At 56.0% G+C, this 15,812-nt stretch overlaps 5 protein-coding genes across 5 annotated transcripts; 1 reads left to right on the forward strand and 4 right to left on the reverse strand.

Moving 5' to 3' along the window:
- Positions 1-2,766: 2,766 nt before the first annotated feature.
- On the reverse strand, positions 2,767-4,178 carry IWZ02DRAFT_29564 (uncharacterized protein). The gene has a single exon (XM_066763855.1). It carries the CDS (start codon positions 4,017-4,019, stop codon positions 2,811-2,813), a length of 1,209 nt encoding a protein of 402 aa, XP_066627458.1. The 5' UTR covers positions 4,020-4,178; the 3' UTR covers positions 2,767-2,810.
- A 3,581-nt stretch (positions 4,179-7,759) lies between these two features.
- Positions 7,760-8,548, forward strand: IWZ02DRAFT_429491 (uncharacterized protein; the record flags this gene model as incomplete). Its single annotated transcript, XM_066765995.1, has 1 exon — positions 7,760-8,548. The coding sequence occupies one exon, from the start codon at positions 7,760-7,762 to the stop codon at positions 8,546-8,548; it is 789 nt and encodes a 262-aa protein (XP_066627459.1).
- A 1,971-nt stretch (positions 8,549-10,519) lies between these two features.
- Positions 10,520-11,354, reverse strand: IWZ02DRAFT_29620 (uncharacterized protein). The gene has a single exon (XM_066763863.1). The coding sequence runs from the start codon at positions 11,159-11,161 to the stop codon at positions 10,658-10,660; it is 504 nt and encodes a 167-aa protein (XP_066627460.1). The 5' UTR covers positions 11,162-11,354; the 3' UTR covers positions 10,520-10,657.
- A 168-nt stretch (positions 11,355-11,522) lies between these two features.
- Positions 11,523-12,998, reverse strand: IWZ02DRAFT_440504 (casein kinase II regulatory subunit-domain-containing protein). The gene has a single exon (XM_066766838.1). It carries the CDS (start codon positions 12,727-12,729, stop codon positions 11,548-11,550), a length of 1,182 nt encoding a protein of 393 aa, XP_066627461.1. The 5' UTR covers positions 12,730-12,998; the 3' UTR covers positions 11,523-11,547.
- Positions 12,999-13,201: 203 nt separating this feature from the next.
- On the reverse strand, positions 13,202-15,639 carry IWZ02DRAFT_29678 (uncharacterized protein). The gene is made up of 3 exons (XM_066763868.1): positions 15,467-15,639; positions 13,837-15,371; positions 13,202-13,786 (listed from the first exon to the last, which is right to left on the reverse strand). Exons 2-3 carry the CDS (start codon positions 15,356-15,358, stop codon positions 13,245-13,247), a joined length of 2,064 nt encoding a protein of 687 aa, XP_066627462.1. The 5' UTR covers positions 15,359-15,371; positions 15,467-15,639; the 3' UTR covers positions 13,202-13,244.
- Positions 15,640-15,812: the final 173 nt, after the last annotated feature.

Genomic DNA, 15,812 nt, shown 5'->3' on the forward strand with positions numbered 1-15,812 from the left:
AGTGGTAGTGGTGGTGTGGGTGCAGTGGTGCAGCAGCTGACCTCAGACGCGCCCCATCCATTCATGCCCCCCGGTCAAAGGAGACGGGCGCGGTGAAGCTGCAAGGAAGCATGCGTGCGAGTGAGGGTTGTGAGAGGATGGACGGACGTGTGAACCTCTCCTCCTCACGGCCGCACAAACGGCCGCCCGGTTCGAGCTGCAGCCGAGCGAGCGTGAGGAGCAGCGGCCTTTGGCCCCCCGCCCCAGATTGCGGAGGCGCTCCGTGCTGCTACACACGGTTTAAAGATGCAGAGCCCTAAATGAGAGTGTGGAGAAGGACGATGAAATCATTGGACCGGATAGAATTGGATCATTGATTGGGAGACGGGTTGAGTTGAATTGAGATGCTGATCACTCTGCGGCCAGGCCAGAAGGGAGGCCCGCCGTTTGCTTGAAGCCACGCGGAACACCATTTGGTCCAACGCCCATCCACCTTAATAGGTATGTGTGCAAACGCCCGCAACGCTCGACAAACGGCGTAGACGGGCTCGGTCACGCTGCGGCCACTGCCCACACGGTTGCTGCAAACGCAAAACACAAAACGCTCTCTCTTTCATCATTCGAAGCATGTTCCCGCAACTGCAGTGGCAGACGGACGGAAAGCCGCTTCGCAACGTCCTGCACGCCTCTACCCCATCATCCCATCCATGCTTGACCACTGTACTCCACAGCGCGCCTAGTCTGGCTGGTCGCCTTTCTACGCATGCAAGCATGCAAGTGGTAGGCGCACCAAGACCCCTTGCTTCTCTCCAGCACCTGCAGAGTGGAGTCTCCACACCCACAGTCCAAAATGCAATGCTGGCTATCTACATACAGAATACATGCATCAGCCGGCCGGTTCCTTGCTTTAGCTGCCGGCACTAGTCAGTTGACCAACTCGTCTGTCTTCTCCATCACCTGCAGCACTACCTACCACCATCCATCTTTCCAACCGTCCATCAGGCAAACAGGCAAGCAGGCAGGCAGGTAGATGCCTTGCGCACCTACTGTACTGTATATAGAATCGCACACCCGCCCTCCGCCCGGGCCGGCATACGTATATAGACGGGGGTAACCCGGCGTTGCCGGCCGGTTCGCTGCGGCATCCCGTCCGGCGGCGGCGGACCGTTCGTTCATTGCGAAGGCGTTCGGGCGGTTAGTCGGCTGCTCATCTAAATGACTGACTGACTGACTGACTGACGAACGGACGGAAAGGTAGGTATGTGCTGTATGTAGTGGTAGAGGTAGTGGTGGCGGTGGCGGTGTCCACATGCGGTATCATGCTCAAATTTACCATGATCGTGTAGTCAGACACAGTAGGTGGAAAGGGAAATGGGAAGATGGGAAAATGGGAGGATGCCTAGCGTGATGCCTCTACAGAGAGAGAGAGAGAGAGAGAGAGAGAGAGAGAGACAGCACTGCGAGCGCAATCAATCCATAGTCTAAGAAAACCACCTGCGCAAATTTCTACAAACAAAAGAAGCAAAAACAGAACCAAGCAAGCAAGCAAGGCACACACACACACCCCCAAACATTCCTCGCCTCCTGCGTTGGCAACAAGCCCAAGCCCCCGTCCGTCTGTCCCCCCCTGTCCCACCCACCACACCAACCTGCGCCGCCTCGGCAGGCTCCGACCGCACCGTGCAACAAAGCGCGCGACTTGAGCGCGTGGCGCAGCGAGGCGGCATCTCGTTTCTGCTCTGTGTGCCTGCGATGTGATGTGGCGGGAGGATGCACGCACGCACGCACGCACGGCAAGGGCGGAAGGGAGGACGTGGGTGGGTGCGTGGGTGCGTCTGTGATGAGATGAGATGAGATGGGGGCGGATGGGCGGCAAGGTGAGGCAGTAGGCACAGGGGTGACGCAGACAGGCAGGCAGATGGGGAGGTAGTTAGTTTGTTGTACATACGCATTGATGTCACGAGGGATAGATGTAGAGAGAGAGAATATGTGGGGTCCGCGCGAGCAGACAAGACATTACGCGATCTAGTCTGAGATTCTAAACGGGGGGGGGGGGGGGGGGGGCACGCCAAAAATCAGGCAAAAATGACAAGAAACAAGAACAAGCATGAGAAAGAAAATGGAAAGAAAAAGGCAACTTCAGTTTCCTCCACTCCCAGCCTCCCAAACGTACAAGACCCAACCAACCAAACTGCCGCAAAAGAAGAAGCAAAGACGCACCAATGTAGCGAATGGCAGCAAGCAAGCAGGCAAGCAAGCAATCAACTTTTTTGTTTTTCCCCCAAATCTCCAACCCCTTCAATTTTCCCGGCGCAAGTAGGTGTCTCTGTGTGTGATGGTGGTGGTATATCGATCAAGATGTGCCGGAATCAATGTCTGACCCGAAGATGAACGAGAAAAGGGGGGGGGGGGGCGCAGACTTGCTGGTCGCTGAAACACAAAACAAAGAGGGAAGAAGAAGAAGCAGCAGCAGTAGCGCCTCCAGAATGCCGCACCACCGTGTCTGTCGTGTGTAAAGAGTCGGGAAGGGAAGCCACCCAATGCAGAAAGGCAGTAGCAGCAGCAGGAGCAGCAAATGAGTCGAGTGTTGTACAGTCAACCAGAAGGATGGGAAATCATACAATCTACTAGCATTACAATCGAGGTGAAAGCGGGAAAAGTGGTATCTTTCGCAGAAATCGACCAAGAGCAGAAGATGAAGAAAAGAAGGGAAGCCGGGTATAGTCTGGCCATGATTGCATAGAAAGGAAATCAAATCTTTCCAGAGCAGGTTGATGAGTCGTTCGTGTGTGAGTCATGGGCTCGTCGTTTGTCGTCTCGTTTGCCACCGTCTAGGCAGAAGGATACTGCAAGATGTCGTCGCAGTTGGCGTCGAACCGCATGTTCCAAAGCCGGATCCCAGTCATGATTTTTTCCGTGCGCTCCAGCTCGCGATCCCGGCCGAAGATGGAGTGCACAAACTCGCAACCGCTGTTCTTGCCCATCGAAGCAGGCTTCTTGCCGCCTGCCTCGCGTCTGGCCGCCTTCCACATGTACTCCTCGCAAATCTTGAGCAGCTTGTTGAAGCGCAGCCACAGGCGCTCGCCGCTGTCCAAAAAGTCTTCGACCATGTCCTTGTTCTCTTGCTTGCGGATCTTGGGCGCACACTCCTCAGCCCGTCTAATCTTTCCCGCCAGCTGAATCAGGAGCAACCACAGCTCCCCGGCAATCTCGGACATGGGTGTCGTGGCCCCGTGAGAAAAGACGGTCCAGTCATAGATCCACTTGCCGAGCGAATTGGCGTCGAACACGGAACCAAGCAGGAGGATTGGCTCTTCGTTGGGATCCCAATTCTTGAACGAGAAACCAGCTGGAATGCCAGCGCGACGCGCATCTGCCTCGGTGGCGACGGCCTTGGGTGGTGGCGACTTCTTCTTGGTTGACGCAGCGCGCTTTGGCGTCGGAGTCGCCGCAGGTCGCGCAGCGGTGGAGGCCCGGCGCGAGCGCGTCTTTGGAGTGTGTGGCTCCTTGTGCTCTTGGGTCTGAGGGTAAGAATAAGTGTAAGTTTCCTTGTGGCCTTGGTACGGCTCATAGGGAGGCGGCGGCGTGCCCGAGGCGTCGTAGTCGTCGAAGACGTCGCCATTGCCGCCGGCCTTGTGGTAGGCATGTGTGCGAGCAGAGCGATTCTTCTCGCCACACTGGCAATTCTTGCAGGCGCAAGACTTTGCGCAGGGCACGGCATCCGAGTCGCGACGGCGTGCGCTGGAGCCACTTACTTGATAGTAGACGCGCTGAGGCGTAGAGTCGCGCGCAGTGTAGCGCGGCGACGAGGTAGCGTAGTACTGGGGAGTGGCGCGAAAGGTGTAGACGGGCGGCTCCTGGTGGCTGGTCTGGCGCATGTGGTATTTTGGAGAGGCGCGCGGAGATGGCGTCGCAGTCTGGACCTTGTAGCGGGGTGAATAGTAGGTTCCCGGCGAAGGCGAGACTGGAGGAGTGCGGTAGTAAGCGTCCTGAGGCATGGCGTAGGCGGGCGAGGAGGCGTGGTAGTGTGTCGAGTACATGTCGAAATGGCAGCGGACGGAGCCGAAAGGATGCAGAGAGTTGCGGAAAGGATGAAAGAGTCCAAGGTGAGTCGGGGCGAGAGAATTTATAGACGAGGCCGTCACCGTGGCTGAGTGTCGCGGTGGACGAGATTGTTCGCGTGGGTGAAGGGACAATTGGAGTCAGTCCGGGTGGTGAGAGTGGTCGGGTTGGTTGGAGGATGGGTCGCGGGGAGAGGTGAAGGAAAGGCCAATTCTCCGGATATTAACATTGATAGTCCTGGGTGGCGTCAGGATGGAGTTGGTGGTAGTGGTGGTGGTGGTGGTGGTGGTTTGTAATGGGGTCGCCAGAGGCGAGAAGAGAGGGAAAACGGGCAGAGTTGGACTTTATTGTTTGGCAAGGAACTCAACGAGTCAATGCGGGCCGTGCGCCGACTCATATGGATCCATGCCCCTGCAGGCTGTGGCTGTGGCTGCGCTGGGCTAGGCTGGGCTGGGCTGGGCTCTCCACTGCTTTCTCTCTCTTCCCTCTCTCTCTCTCTCTCTCTCTCTCTCCCCTCCCTCCCAGAGCAGCACATGGCTTCATGGTCTCCGCTCGTCAACCCCGGCGACGTCTCACCAGCCCTTGCACCACCAGTCCAGCCGCCCGCGACACTCAGCTCTACAGTACTGTATATACACACATACGAAGAGAAAGAAGAAGCAGAAAGCTCCAAGGCCGCTCACTCGCAATCTCGGCCCTGGATGCAAAATTTTGCATTCCCTTGCCCATCCATCCACCCATCCCATCCACGCCTGTCTCACCCCAATGTATTCATGCCCTGCTCTCAGGCCGCTTGCCCCCCTGACCACTCCTATGCACCTCGCTAAGGCCCGCATTCAGCCTTTTTCGCTCCATTGGCCCTCGCCCGTCGCACCTTTGTTCCCGGCCCCGTGCGCTCTTGCATCGCCCCAAATCCTGTTGTCACATCAACTCTGCTCCACCGTATAGAATAATTATGCCACGCTCATCGTCATGCAACCATGCCCAAAAGAACCCAATGGTCAAATGTCTCCATCACCTCTGTCCAAGCGCCTTGTCAGACCGCGTGTCGGTGTGACTGTGACTGCTTTCCCCAATGGCTGACGACACCTGAGACCCACCCCACTCACTCAACCATTTGTTCGAAAATTGCTTTCTTTTTTTATCCAAGCCAATTTAGACTGCTGAGCGCTCTTCTCCGATCAGATTTTTATCTGCGTGCTGACCTAATAATCACCATGTCAGACATCGTGACCCCTGCCCCAGCCTCAGCCATTGCATCACTGCTACGAGTCCAAGCTTACACAAACACAGGAACCGCGATCTTCAGGGGTCAAGGAAAGAGGAGCTGACCTCGCTTTTGCCCTCTGTACTACTCGCCAGGCGTACAAGATATCGCCCTTGGGACGAATACGTGCAGCTGAATCTCTTCCCGGAAGCGCCTACATGAACCACTAACCCATGCCGTACTACTACGCCTGCCACAACACTCAAGCACCCTCCCGCTGCACTCCTCGAGGGTCGGTCACGCTTCTGTTTGACAGACGCAAAAGCAATGCTGCTCCGCGAGCCATGCCCTCACCCTGCAGACGGTATCGGCTCGCGGCAGCTCTGAAAGGCGACGCCCGTGGTACCACCTGCGGTTTCATGCCATCTAAAACGGCCTCGCCGTCTCCAAGCTTTGCTGCTTTAGTCTACTCTCCTTCCCTTTTCCTCTCGTGTGCCAGTTGTTTGCCTGGACAATTCTCCGGCTGTCCTACCGACCTCCCTCGTATGCCGACCGAATCATCCGAGACGCTCCCAAAACAGCTTCCTCATGCGCGCTCGACCATTGTGAAACCCGCAAACATGAAAACATGGCGGCTGGTGCGGCGCCAGAGGCAGACAGACCTTCACAGCTGATCGCTGTCATGTCCAATGATGCGCATACTTTTGCAAATGCACATTTGCAGATCCATGGGCGACATAGGTTGGCTAGCTGTGCACGCGTCCCAGCCGCCCGACTAAGCCTCGAATAGGACAAGAGCTAGGAAACGAGTGGACGACAAGAGAGCAGTAAACAATAAAAAATCCGGTCCATGAAGGGACATCCCAGTTGTCGTGCTCTGACGTAGGCCATTGCAACCCTGTTGGCCAGTTGAGGCTCAAAAAACGCCTTCCGCGACTCCAGGGATCACTGGCATCGTGAAAACGCAGCTATCCCAGCTGGCGTCCGCCACATGGATCCCAAGCTCGTCAGTGGCTCAGGCGACGACGACGGAGAATAAAAAAGACAGGATCCTGGACAGACGACGACTACTGCGCCACTTCCGCCGTTGGTTGTTTTGCTCTCGACCAGCCACAGGGAAAAAAAAAAAAAAAAGAGTCATCATTGCAGAGATCCTACGTGTCTGCTCAATTCGTGCCCAATTCCAAGCGCCTCATAGGATCAGCAAAATCAGCACTGAACAACTAGCCTCCAAGGTCGTCACTTAGCTCGGCCGGACCTTCGATCAGGTGTTGGCAGACGCAGCTCAATTAATCGCAAAGTGGGTGGTGCTAACTTGGCTAGTTTGTCCGCTAACGACTCCCTATGACTGGACGAATGCTCTGCAGCCTTATGATGCTGCATGTTTACTCTTGAATGCACATCTTTTTTTGGGCGTTTCTGCATCGAGTCACTACGAGGTATGACGCGCACCATTTCAGCCTGACCAAGATGATTAAATGGAAGAATTCGACATGTCGCACTTTGCACTTTGTAATCGCACTTGATGGCGGCACAAGAATACCATGTGCAAAGAACCAACAGGTGGGCACCAACCTTGTATTCACAGTGCATCTTCTTGTCCTTTGATCAAGAACATTCCATTCTTCTTCAAAGCCGCTCATTCGTAACAAATCTCACGTCAGTCCAGACCGCAACGGCCTCAATCGCGCCCGCCAGCCACGCGTCTCCCACCAACTCAACCCATCCTTCTACACCAAGGGCCGTCGTCTAACCTCGAATCAACCTCGCTCGATTCCAACTGCTCCAAAATTACCTCACAGGACGCGCCAAAAGCATCCACCTACCTCATCTCGTCGCGCACCCAGCACGCTAGGCGACCCTTAAAACCACTTGATGACCCAAATCGGGCAGCGATTTGAAGCAAATCTGACCGAAGAAACCGCCACCCGCGTCTTCTCCCACGCGGCCCAACAGGGCTACATTGCGCCTCGCCGATAGCCACCCGCTGTTTCGGTACCGGGCCGTCCCACGTCGTCGTCGTCGTCGTCGTCTCGATGACCCCTTCTCCCCAAGTCCGAAATGGGGAAAGAAACGCAAGCCACGAGGCTTTTTGCGCCGCGCCCGCGGATTGCGCGAGCCAAAGTCTTGGGAGTCGACGACAGCTAGCTCGGCCGGGGCGCTGCGGGATGATATGGCGGCCCCACTATGTCCCGTTGGAGTTGATATAGAGATGAGGGTCGCCGTTTGATTGGAGATGTGCAGACACTTGATCAGGAACATTTCTACACCCTTGACCAACCAGAAAGACAGTATCAAATCAATTTCCCTTTGTTTGAAAGAGCAAGGGACTTCTACTACCAGAGAAGAATTGGGTGAATTAGTACAAGGTATGCACTCACACTCGACTATTCTCTCATCCTGCCTCCTTACCATCAACACAAACGTGCTAACACCGCCATCCAGCTTCTTCACCAACCACCCAACAACCACCACCACAACCAACCAATCAAACTCTCAAATCCCACAAAAATGCCTCAACTCCGCATCCCCTACCCGACAATCTCCCTCGACACATCATCCCTCGTCGCAACCCTCAAAAAAATGGACCCCCTCGTCGACAGCGGCCACCAAATCCTAGGCGAAACGCCGCACATCTTCGTATGCGGCTTTCTGACGCTGACGGGCGGCGCCGCCCTCTCACTATGGTCCTACATCCTGCTGCACCTGTCGCAGCTGCTGGCGTGCTCGCAGTCGTGGGCGCGCGCCGCCGTGACGGCCGTCGTGCTGGCCAGCGTCGCCGTCGAGTGCGTCCGCGGCCTGACGTGGTACGCGCAGTGGGTGCTGGCGCAGAACGGCGGCGCCGACTACAGCTACGCGCGCGTCACGGGGCTCGATAAGGTGGCCGAGCGGGTGGCGGCGGCCGCCGCGGTCAAGCAGGCCGCGCACGTTGCTGCTGAGACGGGTGAGCCCGTCGAGGCTACCGTTACTGTGTCGTCGACTGCGGCCGCCGCGCCGAGTCAAAGGCCTACTGTTGTTGTTTCGACTTCTACTACGACGACGTCGTCCGCTACTTCGGCGGTGGCTGCGAGATCGGTCACCCCGCGCTCCTCGACGCCAAAGTCGACGGTGGCGAGGGGCCGTGAGAGCATGCGGACGGGCTTTGGCATGAGCATGGCCGACTGGAGCAGCAACGAGGAGGAGGCGTGCGCGTGGCGGCAGTGGGCCAAGGGGCTCAAGCTGGCGGTGCAGCTGAACAAGGGTATGCGGCAGGGGGTTCTGGGCGAGGGCGAGGAGCGATGGGTTGCGCTCAAGTGGTAGGAGAAGAAGAAGAAGAAGATGATGATGATGATGTGTGGGTTTTTTTCGACGTGGAGTTCAGGGAGTTTAGAGGATGATCGATTGGGTTTCTGTGGAGTTGGCGGGGAGATACACACAATGCGGGAGATGATGAATGGGACGGAGAAAGACACAGAGGAGATGCAGGAGGAAGAGGAAAGAGATGATGAAGAGACAGACAGACAGACAGACGCGCTCGTCGCCCCCCGTCTTCCACACGATACGACACGACACGACACGATCTCACGACTCTCATCACCATCACCACAATCACCACCACCTACCAGAAAAGAAAGAGAAGAAGAGCAGAGAAGAGCAGAGCAAAGAAGTCGGTTCCAAACTTTAATTCAACGATACCACACCAATTTACTTTCTAATCTAACACACAAAACCACACATCAAAACACATCCACCACCTCCTTCGCAACCAGTGAATGATCTCCTTGCAAACCTCCCGTCCTTCCTCCCTCCCTCCATCCATCCATCCCTCAACCCCACCCAAAAATAAAACCAAAATCGACCGACCAGCGCCCATCCAAGACGTCATTCAGGCCAGTGGGTTCCTGTAATCCATCCAGACCAAACAAATAACCAAGTAAGTAAGTAAAAAGGCAAACCTCAGCCGTCCGTCCGTCCGTCTGTCCGTCCCGCGTCGCCGGCGCCAGCGCCAGCACCAACGCAGTGTGCAGTCAGCCCTACACGCGTGCCGTGGTGCGCAAAGTACAGCACATGTAAAGAAGCGCCGCTCCGTCGACCTTTCACATACAAACTTGGGCGGGGGCGGACGGATGGATGAGTTGGGCTACCTACCTTACTGCAGCCCAGGTTGCCGGCCAGCCTTATCATTGAGCGCGCACTTGCAGCCTTATTTACTGCTAGCTTTTCTCTTGATGTTTCTTTGTCTTTTCCTTTCTCTCTCTTTGTCTCTGCTCTTACCAACTCACGGTACCTGACATCGTTGTCTCTTCAATTCAAGCTTTGTGTGATTTACTGGTTTGGCAGGCTTGAAGCGGCATCGAGCTACTAATGAGGTCAAACTCATCCGATCGTATACTTGGCCTGTAGGATGAGGCTGAGCACAGGCAGTGCGATGAACGACGGGAGGAAGGAAGGAAGGAAGGAAGGAAGGAAGGAAGCCGCCTTATAAGGCCAATGAATGAGTATGGTAGCCGGCCGGCCTGGGGTTGCAAGTTGACTTTGTCACTTACCTACATACAAACGAAGGTCAGGAGGTCATGGCGGTAGATAAGGTAGGTAGATTAGCATCAGCGCGCGAGCCCTACCGGTAAGAAGTGTGTACCTTACCTGGAATACAGTAGGTACCTTAGGTAGGGAAAACGCACTCACTTCCTTTGTTCCTTCCTTTGGGGTCACCAGCCCACCTATGTAGGCAAGATGTAGCACTTTCCCCCTCTCTCCCCCCGACCCCAACCCCAAACAAAATCCAAAAACAGAGAGACCACGCACAGCACCGCAGTAGAAGATGGGAATCGAACAACGACCCTCGGATAGTTCGAGCCGGACATGACAGCAATGGCAACAAGGCTGTTTTGCGCCAAGTAGTCTAGCCTCACGGCGCAGTCCTTGTGACTTCGACTGCTACCTACCACTCGGTTACACTGGTCGGTCTTTTGATTGACTGGTGGGGAGGTTTGGAGGTTTGGGTTTTATTTGTAGGAGGTACGGAGTAGGCTGGCTGTCTGGCTGGCTGGCCAGAGGGTTCCATGCGTTGGGTTGAGCAGCTAAGTTGAGTTTTTGGGGCGAAAAGGAAGGCAGACGGGAAGCAGAGGAAGATTCATGCGCATGGGATGACATGATAGATACCTAGGTAGCTGAGGTTAGGAAAGTAATAATCGGTAGGTAGGTAGGTAGGTAGAAGAAGGGACGGAGAGGATAGAAGAGAGAAGTGCCTGAGCCCTCCCCATCGTCTCTTCTCTCCTAAGTGTACATCCAAATCCGTCCGCTCCACTCCACTCCACTCCACTCCACTCTACTCCACTCTACTCCACTCACAACCCGGCGTAAAACGCAAATCACAAAACACCATCGCAAACCAACAAATCCATCCGAACAAGAAAAACAAAGTCGTCATCAGATATGATAGGATGGCAAGGTAAGTAAGGTAAATGAGATGAGTTCGTTGGGATTCCAGTCCAGTCCAGTCCAGTCCAGTCCAGTCCAGTCCAGTCCAGTCCAGTCCAGTCCAGTCCAGTCCAGTCCAGTCCAGTCCAGTCCATCATCCATCACTCCGTCCACCATCCATCTGCTGCTGATTCGTTCATCGCCGTTAAGCCCGTTCTTTTCCTCCCAACCTTCCGCCTTTGCTCTCCTGCTCTCCTGCTCTGCTCTGCTCTGCTCTCCTTCACAGTTCAATCGACAAACAACATGCCAGCTCTCCTTCCTTTCTTCCTTCCTTCTCCGCCCGTTGTCATTCTTCTCTTCTGTTATACGCTGTAGTTGTTGATATGTTTGTCTCCCAGCCACGCCACAACAGTGCTTCAACGATTTGATTCTTCCGTTCCTTCTTCTACATAGAGTGAGAAGCAGCCGCCGCCGCCGCCGCCGCCGCCGCCGCCGCCGCCACCTACGCAGCATTCCAGAGCATTCCAGAGCATCCAAAAAATTTTTTTGTGTCAATGACTCCACCCCAACTTGTAGTAGGTAGTAGTAGTAGCCTTGATTGGCTCCAAACGGATTTGTTGGTTGGTTGGACGGTTGTCTGCAAGAGAAGTAAAAAGTTCTGCTTCAATTCTCACGTTCTCTCCTCACTCTCTTTCTCGCTCTCCCTTTCTCTCTCTCTCTCCCCTCTCCACTCTCCACTTGGCAACCCCATCCATGTCCGCTGGCTTTACTAGAGACAAATAAAGGGGAGAAGAAGAAGAAGAAGAAGGAGAAGAAGAAGAAGAAGAAGTAGAAGCAGAAAACGCCCCATCAAAGCATGTGTGGCAAGTTACTGCGTTCCGCATGTCGTTTGAAATCAATCAGCCGCCTTCGCCCACGCCATTCGTGTCCATTGGGGAGCCTCTGCCGCCGACGACGGCCCCGTTTGCCGCGGCCCGTCTCCTCCTTGCCACGGCCTTCTTGCGTGGAATCGGCACGCCGACCCCGGCGGCGCCGCCGGCCGCCCCCTCCATTCCCGCGTCCATCATGGTGCTGTCCTCGCCCTCCTCCTCTTGCGCTTCTGCCTCTTCTGCTATCCGTCGTTGCTCGTGGAATATGCGCACCTCGTCCAGCTCATTGACGTCGGCCGGCCGCGACCGCAGCCACCTCATGCGCGGTCCCGTGCGGCTGCGCTCGTTGACCCGGAAGCCGTAGATGCGTGGTTCGTAAATGTTGCCGTCGCCGAGGCCGGGCGCCAGGTTGGCCGGCGTAACGCCGTTGATGAGAGCGGGCTGCGGCGGCAGCAAGGGTGTCGTGGTGGAGGAGCTGGAGGCGCGCGACTTGGACGTCGACGTCTGGCTCGACGAGTCCTGGATGAGGTGGTCTTCGCCGCGTGCAGCGGCGGCGGAAGGATTGGTGAGACTGCGGGATGTGCCAATGTCGAGTTCGGGAAACGTCATGAAGAACAGGCAGCCAAAGGTGGTGCCGAAGAAGGCGCCGTCGACGGTTTGGAAGCGCGAGTTGGGCGGCGTGTAGACGTCAAGGCAGGAAGGGCAGAAGAGTTTGACCGTCTCTTGGCCGGGCGTGTCGCTGCAGCCGACGGGCAGGACTTTGGCGCCGTTGCAGTGTACCCGTGGACACACGCCAAAGTGTTGCAGCTCGTACTTCTCGGCCATTTGCTGCATGCCCGGTCGCGACGTAATGTATCGTTGGTGGATGAGGCCGTAGAGTAGTTCTGCCGAGCTTTCTATCACGCTGAGGTCGCTAGCCATGCGCTGATGGCGCCGGTCGGCGCGTCGGTATCCAGGCGGCCTCTCGTCGCCGAGTATCTCGTCCTCGTCCTCGTCTTCATCTTCCTCTTCTTCGTCTTCCTCATCCTCTTCCGGCTCCACGTCGAGAATCATTTCGAGAGCCTCCTTGTACATGGGAACCTGGGACTGGAGGCCGGTGAGGTTGAAGTCATCCTCGATAAAGTCCTCCGATACCTCGGCGAAGTACTCGTGGCCGAGGAGGTTGCAAAATGACGATATCCATGACTCGGCGACCTGCGAGGACGACGACATGGCGGAGGGTGTGGGGGCGTGCCAGCCAAGCCGGAGGTCGAGATGTTGTGCGTGTTTACGTGTAGGGCCGGAGGAGCGAAAGGCCTGGCAAGTGCCTGACGGGGTGTCTGCGGTAGGGCTCAGCGAGCGTGCGGAAGGGAGCGCGTCATGAGGCAGTTGCCATCAATCGAAGCGGGTTTAGGCTATGGGCGTCACAGGACGTCGAAGATGGCGAGCGTGTCTGAGGCAGGGTTGGAGAGGCAGATACTGGCGTAGAATGGCGATAGCGGGGCGGCTTTGGTGGTGCAAGTCAAGCGAAGGCTGGGCGTTGGCGCAGTCGGTCCGATCACGTGAGAGCTGAACACCCGCGGCCGGCCAGGGTTCTCCAGACATGGACCCTTGTGGCCCCCAAACAACGTCACTTCACTTGATTAGACCTATTTTTCCGTAGTTTTTGGGGCAGAGTTGTCCAGAATTGAACCATTCGAAATGTTGCATCCACCTCCGTGCAGTCCATACCGGATTCTGCAGCTATCCTACCCAAACACCGGCTCTGTAGAAGACTCACTCTCTCCCTTGCGCTCCACCGTCTCGCTGCGCCGCGTCCTGTTCCTCGATATCGGTGCTCTCCGCCCATTCGCCATTATCGTAGCCTGATCTTTAACAACCGCCGCCTTTTTGTACCTCTTTTGCGCCTGCGAGTTGCTTTCGAGCAACTCGGGGCAATGTCCGCTCTCCTTGAAATGCTTCCTAATCTGACTCCACTCGTCCGTGACAGGGTACTCACACCCGGCATGAGGACACCGGTACTCTTTGCGTCCATGAACTCCATTTTCATGCTTGGTAAGATTCGATGAGTCGGTACAGCAAAAGTCACAGAGCTTGCACTGAAATCGCTTCTCCTTCAAGTGTGTGCCTTGAATGTGCCCCTTGAGCTGCGTCGCTGTCGCTGCTGCATAGCTACATCCCTCATAATGGCAAATGTGGGGACGCTCGCCAGTATGCGTATTGTGGTGGTTTTCAAGAGTCTGCGCTGTGTTGAAGCTCTTGTCGCAAAACTTGCATTGGAATCTCTTGTCTAGACTATCGTCAGTCCATCTGCAGTACACGTGATTTCTCACAACTAACACTTAGAATGAATGGCAAAGTGCCGAGCAAGCTTGCCAGACTGCTTAAAGTCGGTGCTGGACGGACATCCTTGCCATTGACAGCAATATTTGCCGTCAATGCCCTCAGTGTGCTCTTCTTTCATGTGATCTGCCAAATCTTTTGCGGAACGGAACTTTTTATTGCAAAGCACTGGCTTTCGGTCCTCGCTCTTGACTGGAATCGTCCATAGGCAAGAGTGCTCTGTGGCCTCAACCGACCGAGCGATACCGAAATCGGTTTTGGTTGGACAAGGCAGGGTATCAAAGTTGAATCGCGAATAAGAAGGATCATCGCGGAATCTCTTCGGCGGTGGTCCCAGAGGACTTGACGGTCTTAAAATTGTCCCTTGTGCTGAATTGATCGCGTTCTTAAAGGCGAAATCGGAGCTGCCATGTGTAGGGAGGCTGGGCACCGGAGACGACAATGAACTTCCTGAAAAGCTGCCCTCGAGATTTGGTGTCGAAGCGTATTGAGCAGTGCCCGCCTGCCACTCGAAGATCCGATTCGAATTTTGGGTGTTTGCCATGTGACGAGCTGACTGGCTGAGCTGCTCCAGAGCCGACGTCGCCATGTAAAGCTGCCCGTTCACATTTGCCGGAATGTAGCAGGCTGGCGCATGGGAGTCTCGATTGACATGGTAGTGGGGTACATGACAGTTGTAACCGCCGTCAGCATTCAGGCAGTGTGTGTGCTGATGGGAACCTGAAGCATCGGCCGACATCCAACCGTGGGATTGAAGAGAGCCGTGGCCAAAGTGACTGTGTCCCCCTGAACACGTCGCAGTTGGCTCACCATGTGTGCTGGGGATAAGATGAGGCGGATGGGGGTGCACACTGCACAGGCTTTGGCGAAGTTGGTCCTCCAGCGCCACACATGAGGCTTGGTCAGGTGCGTTTGCCCGGGGACAAGGCTCCTTGTAGCAGACCTCGTCCACCAAGCAGAGGCCATCTGGACAGGGAGCCTGATCGCAGTGGACGTCTGTGCAGAGATTATCCCAGCAGACATCCGTCAAGTCGCAATTCGGGTCGACACAACACGAGTCTGGTATTGTGCAGGCCTCGTCGCCGGTGCAGGTTGGAGAAGTCGAGCAAGAGTCTAGGAAGATGCCATCGCAAAAGTAACGGCCTTCGTTCTCAGAGTCGCCTGATAAGCAGGCCTTTTCGGTGCAAATGTCGGATACGGATGCCATAGAAGAGCGTTTGCAGCTCTGAACCTGTCCGGCAGAGGTGGCAGAGGGCGGGACGCAGGCCGAGTGACGATGGAGATCGTTGTGGAGGTTGCTGTTGACCAGCAAGTGTTGGGGATTGACGCAGATGGGGTTCTGGCACTCGGCGGTTTCGATCTGGCACCCGAAATTTTCCACCATGTGCTTCTTCCAGGTGCTCGCGCCCAGAATTTCGCCGGAAGAGTCGCGCTTGGAGCCGGCCAGCTGGGGCGACGGCGACCGCATGGCAAAGTGCGGTGTCAACATAAAGGGCAGGAGCTTCGGTTCTGGGGCCATGGTTAGCGGTGGTCTGGGTCGTGTCAACGGCAAATGGGCGGGTTGAAGTTGGGGGGAGAAGTCTGGAGACGCGGGGCCATCAAGGTGTCGAAATCCCGAGTCACTGACCTCAGAGCCTAGTCTTCTTGTACCAGGGTTTACAGCGGGGCAACTGCACTACCCGATCATCGTCACGGCGCGCGAGCCTGCAGACGACCTGGAGAAAATAAGGCTAACGAGCGCGAGGGCAGCCGAGGACAGGGCAGGGCAGCGTGTCGTCGAAGTGGGAGGTTGAGAGAGGAGGGTGCAAGGCTGCGCATCGCAGCGAATCCGTGGCCGAGTTTTTACTAAGCACCCCATTGGTCCACCTCCTCATCCTCACCCGGGCACCTGATAACCTCAACGTCCAACGTGCCGACCGCATTGAACGCCTCCCTCGCCCGGGCGCGCCCACCAACGCTCCTTCTCCACCACC

Source organism: Phyllosticta citriasiana (genome assembly GCF_038021145.1).
Source record: "Phyllosticta citriasiana strain CBS 120426 chromosome Unknown IWZ02scaffold_1, whole genome shotgun sequence".
In the NCBI taxonomy this organism is placed as follows: Eukaryota; Fungi; Ascomycota; class Dothideomycetes; order Botryosphaeriales; family Phyllostictaceae; genus Phyllosticta; species Phyllosticta citriasiana.